Below are 25,866 nucleotides of genomic sequence, written 5' to 3'. Positions count from 1 at the left end.
GTCTGTCTGTGGACATCAGCCATAGCTGCCGGCAGGCAAAGCGCCGAGTTGTGAAGCAGGGACCCAGCTGGCGTGGCTGCCCGCTCCCTCCTAAAGGCGGATCGCTGTTGACGCCCCCCCCCCCCCCCGTCTGCTCTTTGGCCTGCTCCTGCTCCAAGCTGGCCTTTCATTCACCTTCCTGCTGTTTTACAGGTTGACCTGACATCTTCCCAGATCTCAAGTTCTTTTTTCTAACCTGTCCCCCAGGTGTCTTGGCTCAAGAGAAAGCTGCGTGGCAAGAAGCGGTTGGTGATGACATTGTGCCTCTTGATGACTCTGTCCATGGTGGCTGTCACTCGCTTCTCCCCACAGCAGGCAGCCACTGGCCCCGACCTTGACCGCGTGGAGCCACACGTGGAAACTGGGAACCCTGCCCTCCACAGCCGGGATGCTCTGAGCTCCAGCCGGAGGCAGCGGGCAAGAAACCTTGGGCTCTGGCAAGGCTGGGTTTTGCTCCGGAATTCCACTCAGGTCTGTGGTCAGGAGCAAGGCCACAGGCAGTCCCTGGCAAGGAACAGCAAGCGTCCAGGGCGGATCAGAAGAGACATTATTTTGGCATCTCCAGCTCACGGGCTCCCGAGGAAGGATAAGGTGAAGGGTCCAGGAGCCAAGGAACTGGGCTCCCCTCGGCATGATGGTCCCATCCAGGAGGCAGCGAGTGAGTCAGGTCCCCTGGAGGGCCCCCTCACAGGGCACAATGCTGCAGCTTTCAGGACCCGGAGCGCTCCTGTTGCAGCCACCCAGAGGCCACATCCTGCAGAGGACAAGGATCTGCTGGGAGCTGGGCAGGGAGCCCAGACTGGTGGGCTGCGAGCAGGGAATCCTGCTCTGAGCTCAGGGGCCCGTCAATGGCCTGGCTCTGTTGCAGAGCTGCAAGGATCTGTCTGGTGTGACACTCTCCCCCCTGTCCTGCCGGGTGGCTCGAGGACCCATGGGCAGGTTCCCCCATGGTTCACGGAGCCTGATGTGGAGGCCCTCCAGCTGTTGGCCCAGGGCGTGGTGGTGGGCAAAGCCAGGGTCCCAGGCCATGGGCAGGTGCTGCAGGTGGGCTTTTCCACCAAGGGCGCCCCTCAGGACGCGACTCCTGGGCTCAGCCAGCTCTGCACTGAGGGGCTCTGTGGCCTGATCAAGAGGCCTGGGGACCTGCCCGAGGTTCTGTCCTTCCATGTGGACCGAGTGCTGGGACTCCGCCGGAGCCTTCCCGCTGTGGCCCGGCGCTTCCACAGCCCCCTGCTGCCCTATCGCTACACAGATGGTGGCGTGAGGCCTGTGGTCTGGTGGGCGCCAGATGTACAGCACCTGGGTGACCCGGACGATGACCAGAACTCCCTGGCACTGGGCTGGCTGCAGTACCAAGCCCTGCTGGCAAGTGGCTGCGGCTGGCCAGGCCAGGCCCCGTGCCTGGGCATCCAACACATGGAGTGGGCTCGCCTGGCACTCTTCGACTTCCTGCTGCAGGTGGGTGGCTGGGTGGGGTGGGGGTGGTGGGCGGCAGAGGTAAGGAGTGGGGGGAATGGAAACACATAACCATTGTCCTGAGGGAAAAAGGTGACTCACCTCCCCAGCTGGGTTTTTTTTTTTTTTTTTTTTTCACCAAGCACCTGTATTTGTTTAGCTGATTACTAAACTTTTCAGGAATATTGTGGCTGGTTGTGAAACCATCATTATGTCACAGGCACCCCAGTGTGAACTGAGCTGCCTGTCTGTGGGGCCTCACCTGCACGCTTAAAGTTCAGTTGTACTGCAGGCATAAAGGGTCGATAATGGGTTTATTTACAAAAGGAAAAGGGAACAACCCAGAGAAAGAGAGAGAGACACAAGGTAACTAGAATATCTTACCGGCACAGCTGACTTGGAGCTCTAATAACAAACTAACTGATAGCCCCCGGACGCAGTCCTGAGAGCCATTTCCCGAGCAAGAGAGAGGGCCGTAGAAACTGGTTCCCTATTTATCCCCCAAAGTCCCAGAATTCCTGCTAGCTCCGCCTTGGGTCCTCGCAGTTCTCTCCCTGGTGCTGCTGGGAGTTGTAGTTTCCAGTCACTGGAGTAGGGGGTGGAGTCCACAAAACTCTGCAGAGTTCCTTTAGGACATCCTTCCCCTTAACAATTATTAAAAATGAAGTTGCACAAACCAACCACGTGATACATGAGAAGTGAGAGTAAAACGCAGAGCTTCCTAGCTATTGGCTACATTTTCTATTACCTGCATTCCTGCAGCTATGTGCACATGTACAGTAAATACTGTGCAGTGATGAGCCACATCTGCACACCTCTTGCTGGCTCCACACCAGTTAGAAATGGCCAGAGCGGAAGGATTTACACTGTGGCAATCAACACATTCTACCCACCGGGACCGTCTCCTGCTCCCAGGAGAGCTGGTCTTTAAGTATTTACCAGCTCATCACTATTTATACCCTTGAACCAAGAAGTAGTCAAGGTGGCTTCATAGTTTAAAAAGGAAAGTGAGGGAGAGGAAGGGCGGGAGGGAGAGCAAGAGAGTGAAAGGGATGATGCCTGTCCAGTCTGGGCGCTGAAGCATGAGCAGACGCCAGTACGAGCCCGCTAAGGTCGCTCTGGTGCCGGAGTGGGGCCTGAACTTCCTGAGGGTCCTAGGTGTTGTGCGGCCATCCCAGGCCGGGTAGTTCCACTGTCAGTTCAGGCAGCTTACAAGGGAACTTTGGCGCACTTGGCATCATCCCCACAGGTTTTCTAATAGTACACAGGGGAGACAAGCCAGAGGGGAGATGGCAACTTGGCTGTGAGACAATTTATGCACTTTGCTCTGGGCTTTCCCTAGCATTCTCTTGTGGTCTCTTCTCACAGCCCCTCTGCTGTAGCTGTTTGTGTCACCGAGCGGTGCTGCCTATGTCCTCTGTCTCCAGGCATACGCATGCCTGCGTACATGTCCTACCCTGCACTCCAGGTGTCCACAGTCAGGCACGATGCCCCGAGCCCACGCACCCAAGCGCCTCCTGCATTCAAGGCTGCAGGTGATAGCCCCAGAGGCTGGCGGGGTAACAGCCTGGCCATCTTCATGTACCTTACACTAGGGAAGTTGTTGTCAGGGCACAGGGGTTTAACTGGAGGGCTGCACACACCAGCTGTTTACTACCTGGCCTGGTCACAGCCAGTGTGGCTGTTCCTGTGCCTGTGAACATGACATCAGTCATAAAGACCACACTGGAAGTGCAGCCAGGAAGGCAGAAAGACAGAAAAATGAAGCAATAAAGCCGAGAGCGGATGGGTTTGTGCATGTCAACCCAGCTGCCATCTCTGTGGGGACCCCACTGAGGAGAAGAATCAACAGCTACTGGGTTCACCTACTGGGGTGGGTGGATGAGCCAGAGACGGGGCCACGCCTGGCAGCTTGGGACTGAAAAGCTGAAGCTGATTCACACAGGGCTGGTGTGTAACGCGCTTTAGAAAATTCTTAGACAATATGCAATACTTTGGAGGGGGCCGGTAAAAATCCATCTGCTTGGAGCAGCGGGCTGCAGGGGAGCATTCCCTGCATTTCTGCACGGTGCGGTGAGCCTGGCATGCTACCCAGCGGTGGAGGGTGCACTGAGGGTGTGCCATCAGGTCTTTGAGAAATCAGCTTTATCGCGGCAGGTCAACTGCAAGGCAAGATAAACTCTACTCTGCTTCCCTGGATAAGGGAGGAAGCAAAGTTATATAGGTTTGGAGGACCAGGGCTGAGAACAGAGGGGGTAAATCTTATTGTTGAAAAACGGGTTTTTCAGCAAAGAAACATGGACTTGGCTGCAGTGTGTGAGCCAGGCCCAGGGCTCTTCCGACACAGAGAGGTATGAAGAGGCTCTTCTTTAGTAAGCGGGGCTTGTGTTTCTGAGGACGGGCCTTGCCTCTGGGCAGCGCCCCAACTGCCGTGCTTAGAGTGGCTCCTGCTGACCTGGGAGCCCAGCCGAGGTGAGACGCTTCTGCTTCGCTCAGGTGGGCTCATTAGCTGGTGAGGCCCAGGCCCTGCCCTGCCCGGGAAAGCCAGTCTCCAAGGGAAAGGTGGGCAGGTTTTGTCTCATCCTTAAGGCCTAAAACCAGTTTACCACTAAGCCTGGATTTCAAGCCGAGGACCCTCGGTCCCTCGTTTTTCCTGACACCCCTAGCGCCCAAGCCCTTGACTCTTACCTGCCTGTGGGTGTTTCCCTGGTAGGGGGTGGGGGGCAGCTGGGCCCCGAGCCCCTTCCAGTCTGTCTCTTGGCTGGTTTGTGGGCGGAGGAGCGTGGAGCCCAGTGGCCAGCGTGGGCTTTGGTGTAGGGTGTGACCCCTCTCCCCAGGCCACTTCCTTGTATGACACTGTGGATTACTTTGTCTCTCTGAGATTCACTTTTCTTGCCTCCAAAATGGCATGGAGCATCCTGGCGCCATCCCCTCGGCCTGACCATTTCAGTGTGTGGTAACTCCCAACACTAGCACCTCTCTGCAGGCCTGCCTGGGCCCTAGAGCCGGCACTGCCTGCCTGTCAGGCTGCATGCAGGGATTTGGAATCCAGGCAGTGTGACCGCCCAGCCAGGCTGGGATGGAGCGGGTTCCAGCCCTATCTGCAGTGCTGAGATCAGGACAGTCCTGGACACCCCCAGAAGGCTGATAATGCCCTCCCCTCCCCCCAGTGACAGCTGGAGCTGATGTGGAAAGGCTGCAGTACCCTGGCGGAGGAAGCTCTATTGTGCATGTTCTTTGTGTCTCTCAGAGTCCCCCGCCAGGACTGGACTTACCCACAGAGGTCACCGCTGCCCATGTCATCTCTGCTCTCAGCTTGTGTTTCTGGAGTTTGTTCACAGGCAAACTGCTTTTGCTCGGAGCCTTGTCTCGAGGCCTGTCCCTGGGGGTCTTCAGCAGATGATAACGCCGATCTGCGCCCTTTCTGCACGTGAGCCGGTCTGTGCATGCGCTGAGTGAGGGCTTGGTGGGTGGCACACACTCAACAGCGAACAGACGCTGTCCCCAGTCGTTTATAGGAGTCAACTCACCAGTTCTCACAGCGACCTTGTGAGCAAGATACCACATTGTTGGCATGTTTAAAGCTGAGAAATTGAGGCCCAGACAAGCTGGGTCACCCGCGGAGGCCAGGGGCTGATGGAGCGGGGATGCAGCCTGGATGAGTGACTCGGAGCTCACCCTCTGAGTCACAGCCACTGTTCTGCAGGCCATGAATGAGGGAGGCAAAGGGACGCTTGCAGGGCTGCCCAGGCCCTGAAACTGGAGGCACCTCCTCATGGAGCCCCGTTCCGTGACAGCACCTCCTCTGCTCTACACAGAGCCCCTCTGTGCTGCTCCCGGAGGTGTGCTGTGGGGCCCCCCTCAGCTGCCAGCCCTGCCGTGGGGATGGAAGTCTCAGCAGCCAAAGCACACGTCGTCTGGGTGTGTGGTCAGATGCCACTTGGCTGGCCTTGTGCCACCTCTTCCCTGGCTGGCTGGACCCAGGTCAAGTCAAACACCCCTGGCTGGCTGCTGCCGCCTTCCTAGAAACCACCCCTGGCAAGTTGGCGAGAGGAGGACTTCAGAATGTGGGTTTCCTGGCACAGGAACTCCAGGTACTCTGCTTGGGAGGCGAAGCACCTCCCCCAGATGCAGCCCTCCCCCGTCTGCCTGCTGGTTGGCATTGGTTTACCCAATAGAAGCCCTGTTTTTCTGTTTGGGGACCAAAACAGACCATTTACCCAGGTACATTGTATACCACACCTACATCCCCCATAGGCCCCCAATCCTGTGTTTCACAAGTCCCATGGAAGAGTTTTTGTGACTGCTGAAATAATGCATGTAACAAATTGGCCCCAAACTCTATGGCTTAAAACACCTGAGCTTTATTTCTTGAACCAGGGTCTGAAGGGCAGCTGGGATCAACTGGATGTGGCTTCATGCTATGGGTGGCTTCAGAGCTGCTCTTCAGTTCTCACGCTCAGGCCCAGGCTGAGCAGCCCTACTGGGACAAGCTCTTCTTATGGGGAATAGAAACCACCCAAGTGCGCCACCAAACTGAGTCAGACACCTGGGTGGGCCTGACTTAATCAGGCGAGTCTTTCAAAGAGAGAAACTCCCATTGGCCTGAGGAAGAAAGTAAACAGCCGTGCTCTGCACCACCTATGAGAAGGGAAGGCCCCTACGTGGACCAGGGACTCCCAGCACCTGGTCCCACAGCTACAAGAACTGGTTTCTGCCCAAACCTGGAGGAGCTTCTACGAGGAGCCTGAACTACATCTGGGATGCGGCCTGGATGACTCCTGGGGTTCACGCTGGTGAGGCCCTGCGAAGGGGCCCTTCTGACCCAAAGGAACTCTGATATCATACATGTGTTCTTTTCAGCCCCTAAACTCTTGGTCACTTGTTATGTAGCAATAGAAAAGGGTAAGGCTGGGGAGGGCCCAAGCTCAAACACCCCGGGAGCTCTGGGTGCTTGGGTTATTCATCTGTTGCTTGGATTATTCGCCTGTTTTCATACGATTTTATGCTTTTGATAGGTGAAAGAAATTTGCCCTTTGTTTTCATTATACTGTGACAATATCTCTGCCAGTTTCGATTATTTTAAAACTCAGTAGTAGTCCTTTTGTTGTGCAGAAATTTAGAAGAATTCTGTGCTGTTAAAAATTATCAAGCTTTTCTTTTATGGCTTCTTGGTGAGTATGTTCCTTTCAGAGGCCATCCTCACTTGAAGGTTATTTAAAACATTCTCATGCGTTTTCAAATATCTTTGACCCATCTGGAAGTTTCATAGAGAAAGGGATATGGTACAAAACACTGATTTCTTCTTTTTGTTGGATGGCAACCCAACGGTCCTAACACCATTTGTTGAGTAATTAGTCTTCCCCCGATCTGAATTGCTGTCTTTGCCACAGAGCCAATTTCCATATGTATGTAGGTCTATTTCTGGGCTCCTTCCTGTTTCAGTTAAGAGTCTATTTATATGCCTGAATCACACTGTTTGAATTATTGTGCATTATAGTCAATATTAATAACTAAGAGAGGTTGATCATTCTCATTGCTCTTTTTAGAATTTGATAGTCTTGCATATTAGATTTCAAACATGCAAAAATATGCTCTATTCATGTGAAATTTGCAGTCAACTTGTTATTTCTCTTTCCTAAATACTTTCAGAATTGTATTGGAATCAAGTTAAATTTGTGTGGACTAATGTAGAACAACTTTACATCTTAAAAACATAGTCATTCTAGCCTAGAATAGGCTTTCCATTTATTCATGCCCCAGAAAGATCTGGCTGCTTTCTTCAGCTGGGTTATTCCGGATATTTCACCTTCTGTGGCCATTAAAAATGGGATCCTTCTTCCTGTCAGGTGTTCTGGCTGGTAGCTTCGGTCTGAGTAAGGCTTTTCCTTCTGTGTTATAGGTTACTAGCTACCTGCTCACCTGGCATTATTGCTTCTCACAGTTGCCTGGCTTATCCAACTGGGTATTCCCCATAATTTCATCTGAACGAATGCACCTCTCTCACAGCCTCTTCTCTCTCTCACTCATCTCACTGTATTTGCTGGTGCTTCCAGAGCACCATTAAATAGTAATGGGGTGATGGACACGACTTGTTTCTTACAGACTTGGGATAATTTCTAGCATTTCACCATTAAAAGCCATGCTGGTTTTTGACTGAAGATATGCAGTTATTATTCCTGCTTTGTTTAATTTTTATTGTCAGGAATGGATGTAAAATTTCCCAAATGCCTTTCCTCACTGTGGAGGAGACCACGGCATTTCTCCCCTTCTGTGTGAATGTGGGGTCGCTGGTGAAAGACCCCAGCGCTCTAGTGGAGACCCACCTGGCTTTCTAAATCGGGATCCAATTTGTTGTGATGGGGTCACCTTTAAGGGGCTGCAGGGTTTGCGTTGCCTGCTACTTCCTGAGACAACGCTGGATGTTGTTGACAATGAGTGCTAAAGTGGGGAGCAGAAGGAAAATCCAGCCGTTATCTGACAGTGAGGAGCTGCTGCTCAGGGTCCCCAGCCTACCTCTAGACTCCTCTGCCTCTGGTTTTAGGCCTCCTTTCTCAGCCTCTTTGTCTTGGATGCACACAGGTAACATCCATGAGTAGGTCGGGGCCAAGAACAGCTGTTCTGTGTTTCTACGGCGTCCTCACCTGCAGGCCAGCCTCTTCCTTCTGAAAGGACCACTGGAAGCGAGGGTGGGAATGTGGCAAGTCACTGTTCCACTCAGTGTCGTGTGAGTGTACCTGTGCGTGTCAGGGGTGCGGCACCCCATCCTTGAGGAGTCCCACCTCAGGCATCGGCACTTCAGGCATTGCCTGCTCTCCCCAGGTCTGACTCAGCCCACTGCCCAGAGAAAGCTGCCCCCGAGAGCTGTGCAGATGCCCATTAAGGGAGGGGCCCTGATGCTGTATTTACTGCTTAGAGGAAAAATGGAATTATGTGCAACTCCCCAGGAGACAGAGGGTTGACATTGCGGCCCAATGGCCTCGGGGTACAGAAGCAGCGCGGTGGATTAAGCAATGGGCATTGGGTGGGGGGGGTCCACGCTGCCCTGAGGTGTGCACGGCGAGCTGCCCAGCGTGAGCACCATTGTGAATGCAGCGCATGCCCCCTGGTGCAGGCCGGCTCCATGCCACATGCCTGAGGAAGGTGGGTGTCCCCGCAGGTCCACGACCGCCTGGATCGCTACTGCTGTGGCTTTGAGCCAGAGCCCTCAGACCCCTGTGTGGAAGAGAGGCTCCGAGAGAAGTGCCGGAACCCGGGCGAGCTGCGGCTGGTACACATCCTGGTACGTTCCCCGGCCCCCCAGATCCGGGGTTTCCTGTCTCCTCCAGATGATACTCTTGGCAAGTTTCAAGGATCCTATGATACTGGGGTCCCCCAGTCCTGTTTCCACTGATATCCCTGCCCCTGAGACTCCAGTGAACCCCTGGGGCTCCTGGAAGCAGAGTTTAAGAGCTATGTCTGGTCAATGTCGTCATCTTTGCCAGTAAATGAGGAAATTCTGTCTGGAGTGGGACATGGGCTTTCCAGGGCCACGTGGCTGGGTGGTAGGTGATACAGGCTCACACTAAGGACCCTGATGGCTTGAAAGCTGATGCTGATCAGCCTCCTGGTACGTTCCTGGTGGAAGCGACATGCTGAGGCCATCAGAGAGGGGCTGTGTGGCAGAACAGCCTGTCTCCTGTGAGGAGTAAGGTGTCCCCTGCAGAGGGCTTCTCTGTCATCTCCCCCAGAGAGACTTAGTGTCCTCACTGCCTCACTCTTGGCCAGTTGCCCTTGGAGGGTAGTAGCAGGGTGGATGGTGGAACTGACAGCTTAGGGCCCCCCATGCCCCTGAACCCCAACAGAATCCACGGAGGCCCGCAAAGCTTCTCCCTTTCCCACCTGTCCCTGCCCTCTTCTTCCTGGAGGTCCGGAGCAGCGATCCATCTCACCTGGTCTACATCGATAATGCAGGGAGGCTGCAGCACCCCGAGGACAAGCTGAACTTTCGGCTACTGGAAGGCATAGATGGGTAAGGGTCAGGGGTTGGGAGGAGGTTCAGGGACTGAGACTCAGTGGCCTGTGTCAGGGGAGCTGGAACCAGGGGCCCTAAGCAGGCAAAACCTCAGACAAAACTATCAAATCTGAGCTTCAGGCTGGGGCCAGGTGCCCTGGGAAAGCTGAGAGGGGATACTGCCAGCAGGCCCTCAACAGCTAGTTGAAATGCCTCCCCTGCCCCACCCCCCCACAACTGCAGAGGGCCTCCCAGCCCCACAGAACACCAGCTACCCTGAGAGGGCTCAGGGCACTGGCAGGGAGCTCTCTCGTGGGTAGCTCAGCCTAGGCTCTTCCTGGCATGGCCAAGCCAAGTAGCAGGATGCACACAGGTAACATTCATGAGTAGGTCGGTTAAGAACCGGTCGACCTTTCTATGGCATTCCTCAGCTGCAGGCTGGTTTCACAGGCTTCCTGATTCACCTGGCTTCCTGCGGTGGGGCTGTCTGAAACCTCTATCCCTGCTTCCACAGCGCAGGGGGTGGAATGTCTCGGTCTGTCTCCGGCTAAGTGGTCAGCAGGCATGTGCCCCGGATGTCACCAGGGTGCTGAGCTGAGGCTGGCCAATGGGCTTTGCTTTTACTGGGGCACTGAGACCACTTTTATCCTCACTTTCTGTTATGGGGCTGGGGACTTCCCTCCAGGTTTCCCGAGTCTGCTGTGAAGGTTCTGGAGTCAGGGTGTCTACAGAACATGCTGCTCAAGTCCCTGCAGATGGACCCGGTGTTCTGGGAAAGCCAAGGTGGGGGCCAGGGGCTGAAGCAGGTTCTGCAGACCCTGGAACGGCGGGGGCAGGTCTTGCTGCATCACATCCGGAAGAACAACCTGACAGTCTTCAGGGATGAGGACCTGTGAGCCCCTCCTACCTGGGAGGGCTCTCATTGCACTGGGGGTCCCCTCATTGCATGACCTGAGCGGATGAGCCTTGATCCTAGTGGCCACATTTTCTGGGGTTCACCCACTTGAAGACACATGGGAAAAGCCTTAACTAGGACAGCATGGAAGTGGTGGGGTGTGTTTCCTGTGTGGAGTGATGGAGGCAGTGTTGGTTATTGGGTTTCTGTCTCTCTACATTCCATCTGCCTTCTCAGCTCTGGCTATCTACCCCCTTGAGTCAATAAATACATATAAGAATGTTCCATGAACTGCTCCTGTAAAACTGTGCATCTCACATGCATACACAGCTGGACTACTGTGTGTGAGCCTGTGTAAGTATACAGTGTATGTGGTATGTGTGCATGCCGGCACACGTCCATGCCAGCACACACACGTCCATGCCTGCACAAGTGCATGTCTGTACCTGTACATGAAATGGTCCCAATAAAGGACAGTCATTAATTGTACTTGGTCCAGAGGCTCTGGTTGAAAGTGGGCTCAGATCCAAGAAATGAAGCCTTAATCAGAGTTAGGCTCTCACATCAGGATGAGACTCATTCTAGTTTTGTGACTTAATCTGCCCTTTGGAAAACAGAGCTAATACTGTCTCAGTGCCGAGACTGGAGGTACACTCGATGGCCAGAGCATCTACAACAGTCGACAACTCGGCACCCTCCAGCCCAGCCCCCAGTGTCTGCAGCTGTCAGCCCAGGATGGTCAGGATTTGGTTGATAACTGCCAGTTTCACTATTTCTTGTTTCCATTTTCTACTAGGACCAACCAGAGAAGCCAAACCTGCTCCCCTAGGCAGCTCCCTAAGGCGCCCCTTCCTGCTAACCCCTGCCTCCCTCATGCCCACAGTCAGGGCTCACCTGCCTCCTATGCCTGCCCGAGTCTCACTGGAGGCAGGTGATGGTGTGGATTCTCTTGCTGCAGCAAGCTCTGAATCACAGCTTCGATGTGGGATCATCTCACTTGGGCAGTCTTTGTTCCACACCATGTGCCCATGAAACTTAAGCAAAGTTCCAGGGTACTGGAGTTGAAGGCAGCTGGCAGCACCACAGGGAAGCAAGCAGCACTGCCCCCAGCTGGCATCCTTTACACTGAAATAGGCCTGGGAACTACCTGTGAAAGGAGGCCCAGTGGGCCTGGAGTATGTGTGTTTGAGAGATGGGGGTGAGAGAGAATGCATAAGGACCCAAACTTGTCCTTATGGGACACGTGGACAGATACTGTGGCCCTTGGCACTGGCCTCTTCTTCCCTCTGGGGCTGGGGGTGACTCCTGGCCCACTCTGTCCAGGTCTGCAGAAGTCCAGGATGGAGCCTCAGGTCCCAGCTCAGCTAAGGGTATGGCCTCTCCATGTGATGTTCTCCAACTGGTATCCCTACCTTCTGTCTCAAAACAGCCTTTTTATACATCTGCAACCTTGACATTTTTATTCTGATTTTCATAACCCCTCTAGGAATAGCGTTAGCAAGAGAGCACACTTAACTCAGCAACTCACTGGTTCGCCCCTGACGAACGCTAGCCCCTGCTAGCACCAACACTGACTGGGCAGGGCGCTGCCATGGTGGTTTACAAGGATGAGAACATTTAATCTCACCACACCCCAAAGGGCAGGCACGACTATTATCTCCATTTTAAAGAAGAGGCCCAGAGGGGCTAAGTGACTTTCCCAAGGTCACCCAGCTTATCAGCAGGACCAGAATTCAAACCCAGGCAAGACTGTGCTAGCCAAGTCTTGAGTCAAGACCACCAGACGGAGGCTCCTACCACTCTCCCTGCTGGACCCAGAGTCGGGAACACAGGGCTGGTTCCCAGGAATGTGGAAGTGCCAACTGCCATTCTCTGCCAAACACACTCACATCCATTTGGCTCCCTACCCATTGCTCTGTGCTTGTTAAAGTCCAGTGTATAAACTGTGTCTTTCAAATAAAAAACATAAATAAAATAAAAAAGTAAACCGTGTCTTTCCTGCAAACCTGAAACTGCATCCATTTTTTTATTGTTCTAAGGCACACTCCGAGCACACGCTGCTGGCCTATGTCTCTCCCACTCGCTTCCTCTGGAATGAGAGCAGCGTGCCAAGCGAGGCAGCAGGGTGGTAGATCGGGGCAAGAAGCTGTGAACACAGAGTCTGGGACCGGTCTGTAGAGTGAGGGGCTCAAGCCAGTCGGCCTCCAGAAAGGGGAGCCTGCTGAGGACGTCACACTCACCAGCTCCTTGACCCACCCTTGCCCCCCACTGTAAAAGGGCTATTCCAAGAGGGAAGGCTGATGAGAGTAACACAGCTTCACAACTCTCTAGAGGCGATGCTCACACTCTCCAAAGTTCTGAAAAGCAAAAGCTTTTTTGTATGTTCAGTGCCAAAGCTCATGTCCTATAGGCAAGAGCATTCCTATATTTCACGACAGGAGAAGCAATGTGTTTGCGAACTGGGAGTAACCTCAGCTCTGAGTATTGCATAACTCACAGTATATGCCCCATTAGCTTTCTATATCTGAAAAATTCAGAGTTCTGAGTCACATCTGGCCTCAAGGCTTGGATCTGGGATTCCAGATCGGCAATTACTAGTTTATTACAACCAGTCACGGTGCCAAGGGTTTTACACAGATGATCTGCGAATGCCTTACAAGCGCAGCTGTGTGATCCTCACTGTACAGACCAAGGACCCCAGCTGGGGGGGAAGTGGCTCGCCGGAGGCAGTGTAGATGGAGACAGCAGAGTCCCCCACAACCGGGCCTTATGTTCCTCGTGGCAAACCTTTGAACAACTCCATAAGTAGGCATTATTACTCCCAGTCGACATTTACGGAAACCAAGGCTCAGAGAGGCTGAGTTCCTTGCCCAGATCTCAGAGCAGGACATGGGTGGAGCTGGGACTTAAGCCCAAGGCCTTTGGCTTCCACAGCCTCAGCTCCAACCGCTACAGAGCGGTCCCTTCCTTCTTACATGTTCATTCATTCAGGGCGTCTTACTGAGCAGATTTTCCAGAGAGCACAGGATCTGGAAGGAATTACGGGCTGTGTGTTGAGATGGCCACACGTTCCAGATGTTTGGAGACAGGCCCAGTTTTACATATTCTGCCTGTCAGCGCACCTTGATTTCTGCTTGGTCAGCAAGGCCCCCGTAACTGAGACCACAGACGTGTGCGGGCAGCTCCGTGGCAAGGGAAGAGCTCTGCCGGTGTCGGGAAGGGGGAGCAAGCGTCTGGGGGGGAGGGGCCCTACGGGAACGTCGTGGACAGTCCCTTCCTTGCCTGGCCTCGGGATGAATGCACATCCCCACCTAAACTACCTGGCTTGCTCAGGTGGTCACTTCCTGCAATCCCCACTCCTGGACCGCGCAGCCAAGGGCCAGCCAGATGTCTGGACTTTTGGCTCCACCAGTCTGTCTCTCCCTGGACACTGGCCTTTCTCCCCTGCAAGTCAACCCAGTGGGAGGTGGATGCCCCAGACTGGCGTGAGGCCTCCGCCTGCGGACAAGCCCTGCCAGTACGCACTGCCGGGTGCGGTCTGTGGCGGTTCTGGCCTGAGTGTTCAGTTGCGAAGGCCCCTGTGGAGGTGGCGCGTCCTCTCCAGGCCCTCCCCACCGACTCCCGACGCCCGTGCTTTGAGCCCTCTGAAATGGAAACGCAGTGCTTACCCAGCTGGCTGGGAAGTCCACACAGCCTGCCTATTTCTGCTGCCCTTGAGGCTCCCCCATGGTCACATTTTGGTTGACCGTAGGCTAACAGGGCACCTGACTGCTATCCCCCTCCTACTGTCCAAGAAAGACTTGACCAAGATGTGCATCATGATTTAATGGAGGTTCCAAACACACCCTTCACTGGGCAACAGGTGAACTTCATGATGGCGGAAGCCGAGGCACCGCCACCCCCCACCACAGGATCACTCTAAATTTCCAGAAACCTGGGGACCAGCAAGACAGACTCCCTAGGGAACAGCACCACTTAGCCAGAGACCCCTTGGGATTCTTTCCTCTTCCTTCGCCTCTTCCTCCTCTCTCTAGGGACCTCCTCCATGGGTAGGGATGGTCAGAATGGGAAAAAGATGGGGGGCCCACACACCAGTGCAAAGAGGACTGCTGCGAACCCCTTCTCCAGCCGCAATGAGTCAGGAGGCACAGGCTGGGCAGGTCTGCTCGATAAATGAAGGAATCATTCCCAGAGCCTCCTGGGGGCTAGCAGGCCGAGGGGCCTCCCCGAGATCTGGCCACCCCCTCGCTACGTATTGCACACGAGCACGTCTGCAAAGGGCCCCTGGAGGAGCTTGTTGAAAATGCAGCGGACCCACACCAGGTAGGTAGTGAAGGGCTTAATGTTCTCAGTGAAGGTGTGGTTCTGCAGGGCCAGGACGTAAGGCACGTAGGTGTTCTCCCCCTGCTCCTGGAGCCACACCTCGTACTTCACTTCCCGCACCTTCAGGTACTTGAGGTTCCATGGGATCTGCCAGGACACGGTGAGGCGCGCCTCAGAGGCGCCCTGCACGGACGCCTGGCACCGTGCTTCCCGCACCTTGCCTGGGTAGAGGCCAACTGTCCACTTCTGCTTCCGTGGCCCTGGCTGGCCCTTTACCACACGCCGTATGGTTTGGATGAGGGAAGGGATGTCCACCTTGGTGTCCTGGTAGATTCTAAATAGCCACTCTGGGTTCCGGCAGCAGAGATGTCTCGGGACCTCACGGCTTTGCAGGATCCGGGCCTGCTCGGCCCGGTCTAGGTGTGTGATGCCCCCCTGGTCCCAGGGCCGCTCAGGGTGCGTGACTGTGTTCTCTGGCATCGTGTTCCGCCAGGCTATATACTGGAGGTCCATGCCAGGCAGCATGGCCAGGGTCTTATAGGGCGTGTAGTGGTCCGGATTGACGGCATATGGGAAGAGCTCAACCACAGCTGCCCCTCGCGGCAGAAAGAGGGCAGTGACCAGCTGGGCCCCGTGCATGCTGACCAGCATGGACGCGTTGCTGACCAGCCGCACAACATCAGCAAAGGCATGATCTTCCAGGGACACCGTCACAGTCTTCATCTGGAACTCCTGGGCCAGAGCCAGCAGCAGCTCTGCCTCATTCAGGATGAGTCTGTTCTGAGTGCGGCTAAAAACCAGAATGTACTCCTCACCTAGGGGGGCCCCTGCACGGCTCACGTTCAGCTTTTCCATCATGAACCGTGCAAACTGCCGGATTTCACTGCCAGAGATGAGGATGTTGGCCTTTGGGCCCTGGGGCTGGACGAAGCCATACTGGTACCAGGTGGTGACCTTGGAGAGGCCCACAAAGGCGTGCGAGAAGCACAGCAGCCGGCCCAGGCCCTTCAGCTGTGCCCGCAGGAGCGGCTGCTTGGGGCTGAGAAGCTTGTAGAGGTCAAAGTGCGCGCCCTCGCCCCAGCCCTCCATGAAGAAGAGCCGAGCCTCATGCGCCAGGCCTGGGAACTGCCGCAGGGTGTAGAAGAGCGGCAGCAGGTCGTCGTGGAAGACGTGCATGAGGTTGTCGGGGTTGAAGCGGTTGGCGATAAGGGCCACGTCAGGCACGAACACGGGCTTGGGCATGAAGCGCAGGGCGGCGGCCGGCAGCTCCACGAAGTTGAAGTACTGGGTGTTGTGGTCTTCCACGGTGGACAGGTCGAGCAGGGCGGGCTGGAAGCGCCGGGAGCCCAGGTTGGGCAGCATGACAGAGGAGTTGCCGTGGAAGAAGATGAACTCCTCCGCCTCGTTGGAGTAGCAGAGCCACCTGAAGCGGCAGATGCGGTCGGTGTGCGTGCGGCCTGTGCACACCATGTACGTGCCGCCCTCCATCAGCATCTGCAGGGCCTTCGGGTAGTCGATCCTCAGCATCGGGGTGGGCTCCGGGGCCTGTCGGCCAAGGGCCAGCTCTTCCTCCAGAGAGGCTGCGTGCTCACGCAGCCGCACATGCTTCCACAGGACAGCTGCCAGGACAGACACCAGGAGGGCATTGAACACGGCTGAGAGGTGCATCCTAATGCCGCTGTGGGGCGCTAGTGAGAAGACGGCCGCTGGGGAGTGCCACAGGCCTGGGGGGCTTCACCCATCCCTACAGGCTCACAGAGTAACAGCCAAAGCCTGTGGGAAGAGAGAAGGGAAAAGAAGAGGCGTTGGCACCGTCTCCCTGGAATCATTTCAAACGCGCACTGTGGCCCAGGCACTGTGTTAGGCTCAGTGTGCCGCGGGGGCACAGGATTCGCCCATCATGCGGCATGTTCACAGGAACGACAGATTAGGGTGCTGATGTTCTGATTCTTCTGTCAGCGCCACGCTTCTAGCCAGTGGGTTTTATTTTTTGGTTACTGTAGTTTTCCGTTCTAATATTTCCATTTAGTTCTTTGCATTCTTTGCTGAGACTAATCCTGGGCATTTTGTGTGTTATGCTATGGTACTCTAGGAAGTCCTGGCTCTCCATAAGCCCCAGTAGGGGTGGGAGAGGGAGGGGTGTAGGGCACAGGGTAAGGAAGGGGACCTGGTTACCAGAAGGTGAAGACAGAAGTCTAGGCTATGTACTCTGCATTTCCTAAACTTGGAGAGGGAGATAGGGAAGCAGTTCCCTGGTGTTTCACAAAAGATGGTTTTATTGTCAAAAATGTTCCTGTTCTGCTAGGCCGCTCCTTTTCCAGTCTTCTGACAAGAGAGACAAAGACAAAGCTTTCCTTGTGACCTTTTCTGGATCTATACCTGTTTGCATTTCTGGGTTTCTGGCTCCTCTTGCTTCCTGTCTGGGATACACAGAAGGTGAAAAGGAAACCCAGGCACTATCACATCCTAAACTAGCGTGGCTCTGAATCTCACAGTCCCTGGCTCAGAATCTGAGATAGCTTCTAAAAGAGGATATGTGTGAGCTGGGAAAGTCTAAGAGTCAGACAGACTCAAGTTCAAACCCCAGCTCCATGACTTACTGTGTGGCTCTTCTGAACATAGACTTCTGGTTAGCAAAAAAGAGGGTTCAACGCCCAGCTCACAGGATGGTGGAGGTCAGGAATAACTTATTAGCTGAACCTTATGAGTGCTGCTCTTCATCTCTAAAGTAGAAGAAAAGCAATCAATTCAACCTCATTGCTGGATACTTCAGCTGAAGTGTCTAAGCAACAAAGAAAGGAAAAAAAATTGAAGTGTCAGGTGGTTAATAAAAGGCCAGGGGAGGCACAATGAAATTTGGCATTTTAAGCACTTTAGACACACTTGGTTGCCTTTATCAGACTCAAAAGCAAAAGATGATCAGTGCTGAGGCAGGATCTGTCGCTTTTCATCACAGTTATTTCGGAAAAAGGATTTTAAGTCTATGCAGAAAATATCTCCCAAAGATGGGCATTATGACCAGATGGATGTTGTCACATGTCGCGCCCTGGGCCACCGTCTGTCATCAGCCTCTGGCCCCCAGTTCATGCGCACGGCATTTGTAAGTGTTTTTGCTCAGCACCCATGCCTCCCCACTCCTAACCACTTGCTAACAAAATGCCGGGCTTGTCGAGGAAGCTGCTGCTCCCCCAGGTACCCATGAGGTGCACAGAAACCAGGGAGGGCCAGTCCCCAGACAACATGCTTCTGAGCCTAGTTACTGGCATAGAGTGTCACGCTATGGTAACAAAACCCAGCAGCAAAAGGGAGTCATATTCCATGTTCCCACCTACTGGAGAGAAAAGGAAGATGCTATCCCATGGCTGCTGCCTGCCATCTGCTGACCGTGAAGAAAGCAGCTTGAGAGCAAAGTCAGAATGCCAGGGGTAGCCTGATGAGGAGAGATGCAAAGGATAAAAGGGTCTTGGTGACATCACGTCCCTGCCCTGAACCTCCTGCTGCAAGAGGTAAATTTCCTCATCACTGAAGCTGGGTTTGAAATAGCATTCTCACTAAACGGAGCGAAGGGCTCCTTAGAGAAATCATTGTGTCCAGGGTTGGAGCAGAGAAAGCACAAGATGAGCCTGGAAAACCTTATAGTGCCAGAATGTAAGGATGTTCTTCAAAAATGATGGGGACATATAAAAGGGCACAGAAGGGTAAGTGGAAGGATTTCCCAAATAGTAAATCTGGTACAATTTGAGTAGCAAAATGAAAGAGTAATAGTAATGGATTATAAGTCATAAAATAAAATGTTCATGAGTCAATACTAATGTCAATAAATACCTGAATAAATAAATAGGGAAGAAGGGATGGATCTTCTTTACAGTAGAATTCCAATTAATAAATATAGAAACAATGATGAAAATAGAAAAATCTTCATTTGGCAAACATTAAATAATTGCTTCAGTCAAGACCCATGCTAAAATGGGTAGGTGAAATTAAGATAAGAAGTAGGATATCTGCAGAGTCTCAAAGCACCTCCTTGACATCCACAGCAACTACGAAGTAATAAACTAGAAATTCAACAGCAGAGAAACCTGGCGAACAGCCCTGAACCATGTAATCTGCATTAACACCACCAGGCACAGCACACTGGCATCGTATACCCCTTGATATAAGCCCTGGGAGAGGTACCTCACTTTTGTAGTCTTCTTACCCCAAATATATAACCTCAATCTAAATTCCTAAACAGAAACTTGGTGTGAGCTCCAGGTCTAGCTCTGAGGATGGCCGGAATATCAGTTAATAGAGGAAACGTTAAACCTAAATTCAAGGACATTCTATTAAATAACTGAGTAGGACTCTAAGAGTTAAGGTCATAAAAAAGAAGGCAAGATTGAGGTGGCGGGTCGCAGACTGTTGGAGTCCTGAGGCAGGAAAAGGCTATTAGCCAGACACTTGACAGTTTGAATAAGGTGTGTGGTTTAGTTAACAGTGTTAATTTTCTGATTTTGATAATAATATTGTGGTTATGTAAGATGTTAACACTAGGGAAGCTGGGTGAAGTTTTCTTTTGTAACTAAGAGTATTTAAAATAAAAAATTATAAAAATTAGATAAATAAAAAATAAGATAGTGTGTATAGATAAAATGACATATATGTAGTTTGTTCTAAAATATTACAGCAAAAATAAACAGAGAGCCAGATGGCACAAGACAAGAAGATACTGGTAATTATGGAAGATGTTTATGGGGCCTTCAGCATCACTCTCTTTTGTGTGTCTGGGCCTTTCCTACAATATAAAGTTTAAAAGGAAATAATAATCAGTTAAAGCACTATGGTAAATGACAAAAGTCTGGAGAGTAGATGAGTAATAAATTACAACGCAGAAAAAGTAAAGTAAATAAAGCCCCCCTTGGAGAGCGGAGAGGCAGACGCATGCCAAGAGCTGCCGCGTATTTTGCAACAGAAGCTAAACACTTCTAGGGCTGTCAGAAAGCAAGATCCGCAGGAAAACGGGGAAAGGGGCGAGGAAAGACCCACCTTCAACCTGAGTGGGCATCTCACTCCTACATAATGAGCGACCCGCTAGCTGCCCTCCCTCTAGGCCCCTCTGTGAGAGGCAGGACCACGGGCAGGAAGGAGGCCAGAGCTCTCCAGACATGGCAGGCTGTGTGTAGTCGTCAGTCCCACTCACACACCAAGCTCAGGGCCTCACACACAACTTAAGGGAATCAGGAAGCATGGGGGTGGGGACCTTGTGGGGCGAACAGGAGAGCCAGGCTTTGAGGCTGGGCTGGGGAGGGCGGCGTCTAATTAGCGGCCAAGTCCTCCAGCCCCCTGCAGGCCTGGCTGCCCCTGCTAGTGTTGACAGAGGCATGGCAAATGCAGGCTAAGGCCACACAGACCTTCCTTGGGCACTTCTGGCTCTAGAGTTACCTACCGAAGGGAAAATGGGAAGGAAGATTGCTAGGGACAGACCGATCATTTCACTGCCTCTCACAGCGTGGGGGCCAAAGCCTGGGCCCTGAGGTAGAATGCCCGAGTTCTATCGCTACCACAGACAAGCCAGGCAGCCTGTACCAACACCGGAACCGTCAGAACCACTCCCAGTACTTTAGGCTGGCAACTTACTGAAAACTATCTGTACATATTCTCATTTATTTCTTAAACCAGCATCCAGTGGTTAGCATAGTACCATTTACACTTCCCCATCTTACAGAACACAGAAGCTAGGAGAAGCTAAGTCCCTCAGTGTGTATGGAATGGACTCAGGATTTGAGCTTGGAGCCTGGAAGTACTGCATTATGTTAACAGCCCAGGCACCATATGAAACTACTCTGTCGGCATTCAGGGCAAAGTGACCCAGGGGACACAAATGGTAGCATTTATCATTCTCTACCACCTCTACTTTGCTACCAGAATAAAGACCAACTGGTATGGGGCACAAAGAGCTTAGTAGATCAGCCAGGACAACTTGCAATAGAACCAGAATATTTTTCAATGGATCCCGTCTATTCTGAGAAACACCGGAGGGAGGTATTGGTGATGCTGCTGCACCTGCGGATACAGGAGGCAGCGGGGAGGAAATGCCCACGGGGGGTGCTCACCATGAGGCGGGCACCAGCACCAGGTGCAGTTTCCACATGGGCTCAGAGAAGCAGATCATGAGAGCTGCAGGGTCTGATCAGGAGCAAAAGCTCCATGAATTCTAGGTCTAGAGTCAGGAGTATAAAGTCACATTTATACTGAGTCTAAAGACCCATGGGGGGTTTTTGACCTGGACACAGAATACCTAGGCTAACGCTCAAGGTGATAAAGGCCTGGCAGGAAAAGTGCCTGGGCTGTAGACTGCGAGGCTAAACCACAGAGATTTGCTCTCTCACAGCTCTGGAGTCTGGAAGTTCAAGGTCAAGGGGTTGGGGAGTCTGATTTCTCTAGAGGCCCCGAGCCTTGGTGTGAGGGCAGCTACCTCCTCACCATGTAAGGACAGTTCCTAAATGTGTGTGTGCACGTGTGTTTACGTGCGTGTGTGCAGAGGCATCTCTCGTCTCTCTTCCTCTAGCACATCATTCCTGTCCAATTAGGGACTCACCCTGTGGCTTCATTTAATTATCTTCCTATAGGCTCTATTTTTACAGAAAGCCTCATTGGGGATTAGGGTTTCAATATATGAATTGGGGTGGGAGGGAGACACAATTCAGTCCATAGCACTACTCTTCTGGGTTTTTTCAGAGAAGCCAGAAATCTAATTAAAATGTGAAGTGTTCCAATTTGTAACTTCTGGCAACCATTCAAATTAAGTGAAGATGACATGCAGGCCCAAGGGCTGGGCTCGGCTGGCCTTTGCTTCTGGGCATGAAGGTTAAAAGCTATTCTACAGGGAAACCCCCCCCCACCCCACACACACACACTTCTGCTGACCTCACCAGCTGCACCCAGTTCCCAAACGCATGACTGCTGGCACCTACAGATCCAGGCTGCAGAAGGACCAACTTGATGTATGAGGTGGTAACAGTGCATCTAGAAGGTCTCGTATTATATAATAATGGTCTTCTTAAGGGCTGTTCATTCTTCCAGTTGAAAGATGACGGAATATTTATTTTGTTACTAAAATGCACTTTCACCCCAAACGCAGCCTGAATCACCAGCGCGGAATTATGGACGCTGCCGGTCCTGCACGGATAGTCTCACAATCACACCTTTTTAGTGAAGAGTAAATAAGTTCCAATAGCTGAAACATCCTCAGGACGATCTCTTTCCAACTCTCCCTATTAGATTCTCTGAGGTGGGGCCCAGGAGCCTGTGTTTTAATAAACAGCCCAGGTGATTATGTGTGCTCAATTTTCAGAAGTGTTTAGAGGTTTACCTCACACGTGTCAACTTCGCAATTGCCCACACTCACAGGTCAGCAGAGAGAATGTAGCTCTCCTGAGACAGGAGTCTCCGAACAAAGCCCTGCTTCTCTGGTTCTTTACAATCACCACTGTGCCACCCCCCTGGCAGCTCCAGGACTCCGCACAAATTGTGGCAACTTCCACTGCTCTAGGACCTTGGGCTTGTCTCATTACTGGATGTGTCTAAAACAATCAGACACAAGGACTTATATGGGTAATGGTGGCACAACACAGACCAGGTCCCCACCTCTTCCCTGAGGCTTAGTTTAGGCTGAGTACTCACAACCCAGTAACAAACAAAGGGGGGCATCCACTGTGCTTTTAAAACAGAGAAGAGTTAAGCTGGTACCAGATTATCAGGGTTAAGATCACACCAAATGGTAGTCATAATGACAGAGTGAAAAGTCTGATTCTCAGACAGATGCTGGGCTCTGGATGTGCCCAGAGAAGACATGGGAAGCCAGACCAAATGGGAAGATTGAACGCTGTCCGGACTAGCTCAGAAGAGGATGCTAGTCTTTGCGGGTGACAGTTAATGCTACCACCACTTTACTTACTGAGCACCTATCACATGCCAGGCATTGTCCTAAGCCATTTTCCTGCTCCTTTCCATTTAAGCTTCCAGGGCAGCTGTTAGTATAATCTATATTTTCTATTACTATGAAAAAGCCGAGGTTTTAGTGAGGTTAAGGGACTTATAGGTCAAGTAATTCCAACTCCATCTGACTCCAGGGATCCTGTTCTCAAGCCATTAGACTCAGAGGTACATTCAGTGACAGAGAAGCCGAGTAGACCTCGCAGCCATCTGCTTTTATTACTCAAGGGCAGAGCGGAGTGGATGCTCTGGAAACACAGACCTCAACTGTAACTTAGCAACCTGAGGCTTCTCTTGTGTGATGACTCCCCACTCAGCCAGGCAGCCGACATCAGGCAGTGGCAGTGCTCAGGGAGCCGTTCTCTCACCCCACAGGCAGTCTATGTAGGGTATTAGGGTGATAATTATGCCAGATGCCCTGTGCTCTGCAGAAGGGGTTAAGTCGCCAATTTAAAATTAAAAAGCCACTGCTCTTTAGAGCTAAGCATCCTTATAAAATATGTGCTCTGACTCCTTATTTTATGAAAGAAGTCTTGCGGGGCAGTGTGGGCTCTCACATGCAGCCTCAGTCCAGGGCCTGCAGCTTGAAGGCAACCCTCCTCCCAAAAGCAGACACCAGGCCCAGAGAGGAAAAGCAGAGCTCTGGACTCTTCCCAGCCCTTTGTTTAGCAAAACCACTTGCTCTCATAGCCAAGCTTCCAGATCTTTGCCCAGATCATGCCCTTCCAACGCAGTGGTGCAGTGACAGCTTCAGAGTTTGCTCCCTAATACCTCAGCCCCCAGACTCACCCAGTGCATGCTCTCCAGCTTCCCTACTAGACAAAAGCAACTTCAGCCTACCTCTGACATGAAGCGGAAACGTGTAGCAGTCTGTGGGTTTCTCCCTCTTCCTCCAAGAAGCATGAACAGACTCACCTGCTGAGGTACAAGACACCCTGCCCCAGGCACAGCTGTGCTTCAAGAACTGTGAAGATTACAGACAGCAGAGTAGAAGCAGCAACTAGTGATTTCTCTGGAGCTGCAAAGCCAGGATATGAGGTCCTGACAGCTATGTGATCTGAAACCAGTCCTTTTTTTTTGCATACAGAAAAGTGTACTTAATAAGGGTATGTCATTTCATGAATTTGGAGATAAATGTATATCCATAAACCATCACCATAATCTGTGCCACAAACCTATCTATTGCCTCCAAAAATTTGTCCCTGTCCTCTTATTATCTGTGCATGATAATACTCAACAGGTGAACGATGTTCTTAGCAAAAATTTAAGTCTTTAAAAAAGATTACTGTAAACTATAGCCACTATGCTGGACAACAGATCATTAGGACTTAATCCCCTTGTATACCTGAAGCTTTGTTCCCTTTGACTAAACACTTTCCCTACTCTCCTTTTCTGCCCCTGGCAACCACCATTGACCATGCTTTTGAGTTTCACTCTTTCAGACTCATCACATAAGTGGTATCATGCAGTATTTGTGCTGTATCTGCCTGGGCCAGTTCTTAATCTCTGCAAGTGTTCATTCCTGGTCTAAAAAACAGACACAATTATACCTACGTCACAGGGTATTTTTGTGAATTCAGAGACAACACAGGCAAAGCACAATGACTAGTATTATTTTCATATTATTATTATTATTAATCATAATGATAGAACAACTCCCCTTCACTGGCTCTTACTCTGTGCCAGGCTTAATGCTAAGTGCTTTCCATGAATTAGCTCATTTATTTCCTCCAACAAACCTAAAATAGCTGCTAACAATCCCATTCCACATTTGAGGAAGTATCCCGAGGTTTGTTATATGAATTACCCAATGCTCACAGCTATTATAGAAAAAAATTATCAGATGACAGGTGGGTCCTGGGGGAGAGTATTCACTGACAAGCAAACTGAGAGTGATGAGGACCGTTGGGGAATGGAGTGTTTGGTAATTTAATTTTCTGGTGAACTTAATACTCATTAGAAGCCTTTGCTTACCGCTAAATATTCTAAAACAAGGTGCAGAGCAAGAACTTGCCAGCCAGAGGCCAGTGTGAAAAATGTGAGAGCTGGTCTGACATCTCACCAAGGCCACAGGATGCTCACATGGCCGTGGTGTTTGGGAACCCAGGCCTCAGTACCAACAATGGAGCCTTCTCTTTGCTGGGGATCTACACTCAGCTTCCCCTCAGCTTTCTAGGCCCAAGGTTCAGCAACTCATGTGCTGGCCATCCCTGGGAAAGAGGGAGCATGTGCCCTTTCAGGCCCTGCCACCAGTGGGGAGTTAGATTCTGTCATGTGAAAGGATGAGTTGGAAACTGGCCAACACATCTGAGAGCCAGAAATGTCTGCTGCTTACAGTACAAAGATGGTTCCAATCTCGCCTCTAACATTTTCCGTTGTTAACAGCTACAAGTGCTAACATTTGCTGCAATTCACTGTGTACCAGACATGAGGTTAACAGACTGTGGGGCATTATTTCATTTACTTCTCATAGCAACCCTGAGATGGAGGTACTTTTACCCCTATTTTGCACAGGAAGAAACTCAGAGGCACAGAGAGGGTCCGTGATTTGCTCAAGGACACGCAGCTAGTAAGTGACTGTCAGGATTTAGATGCCCTGCACGTGTACCAGCAAAGGTTTGGTGAGTGAACTCTGTTCTGTCTGTGCTCTCCACCACTAAGTCTTACCAGGCCACTCCGTAATTCCTTCCACGTTGGGCCTTGCTTCCCCCAAGAGCTGGCCTGATGCAAACAGAACCTGGCTCTAGTACCAGTTGCCAAGGCTGGTCTGAGGATCCCAGGTTTTGGGATTTCCATCAATGATGGGGAAGACCTGCATTCATGCCTTGGGTAGGAGTCCGTTGGGTCGGTTCATCTTCAGCACTACTAGGCAAGCCTTGGGAAGCTCTTTGGGCCTGACACACAGTAGGTGTCCTATAATTGTGTCCCACGGAGCCCAGGGATCAGCTGTCTGCCTGCCTAGGCTCTGATTTCAAAAGGAGTTCTGGAGGCCCAGGGCCCCTTCGGGCAACTAGCCTGGCTCCTTGCCACCTGCGCCTCATGCACACCATCATCTCCCCGGCAAAAGGGTGTGCGGATCCTTTGCCAGAGCCAGTCCTGAGCTAAGGGCTTCGGTGGCGAGTCCAGGGGTGTCGCCTGGGCCGGTGACACCCGAACACTAGGGCTCACCTCTTCTGTCCGCCCCCCC

At 52.0% G+C, this 25,866-nt stretch overlaps 2 protein-coding genes across 4 annotated transcripts in view; one reads left to right on the top strand and one right to left on the bottom strand.

Moving 5' to 3' along the window:
* Positions 1 to 253: 253 nt before the first annotated feature.
* FAM198A (family with sequence similarity 198, member A) lies at positions 254 to 12,343 on the top strand. Its single transcript, XM_012735189.1, has 4 exons — positions 254 to 1,497; positions 8,654 to 8,776; positions 9,402 to 9,505; positions 10,173 to 12,343. The coding sequence occupies exons 1-4, from the start codon at positions 292 to 294 to the stop codon at positions 10,381 to 10,383; spliced, it is 1,644 nt and encodes a 547-aa protein (XP_012590643.1). The 5' UTR covers positions 254 to 291; the 3' UTR covers positions 10,384 to 12,343.
* Positions 12,344 to 14,192: 1,849 nt separating this feature from the next.
* The window catches only part of POMGNT2 (protein O-linked mannose N-acetylglucosaminyltransferase 2 (beta 1,4-)), a 12,125-nt gene continuing 451 nt past the window's right edge, over positions 14,193 to 25,866 (bottom strand). Inside the window, exons 2-3 of one of the 3 annotated variants that reach the window (XM_012735187.1) lie at positions 17,306 to 17,487; positions 14,193 to 16,478 (exon numbers count right to left, since the gene is read on the bottom strand). In XM_012735187.1, the coding sequence (XP_012590641.1) occupies positions 14,631 to 16,373 (1,743 nt within the window). In that variant the 5' untranslated portion in view covers positions 16,374 to 16,478; positions 17,306 to 17,487 and the 3' untranslated portion in view covers positions 14,193 to 14,630. The remainder of the gene's footprint in view (positions 16,479 to 17,305; positions 17,488 to 25,866) is intronic. The other 2 variants (XM_012735186.1, XM_004676266.2) reach the window with 2 other exon arrangements.

Source organism: Condylura cristata, unplaced genomic scaffold (genome assembly GCF_000260355.1).
Source record: "Condylura cristata isolate star-nosed mole 26May11 unplaced genomic scaffold, ConCri1.0 scaffold00004, whole genome shotgun sequence".
Lineage (NCBI taxonomy): Eukaryota > Metazoa > Chordata > Mammalia > Eulipotyphla > Talpidae > Condylura > Condylura cristata.
This window is presented reverse-complemented; position numbering and strand designations above follow the sequence as displayed.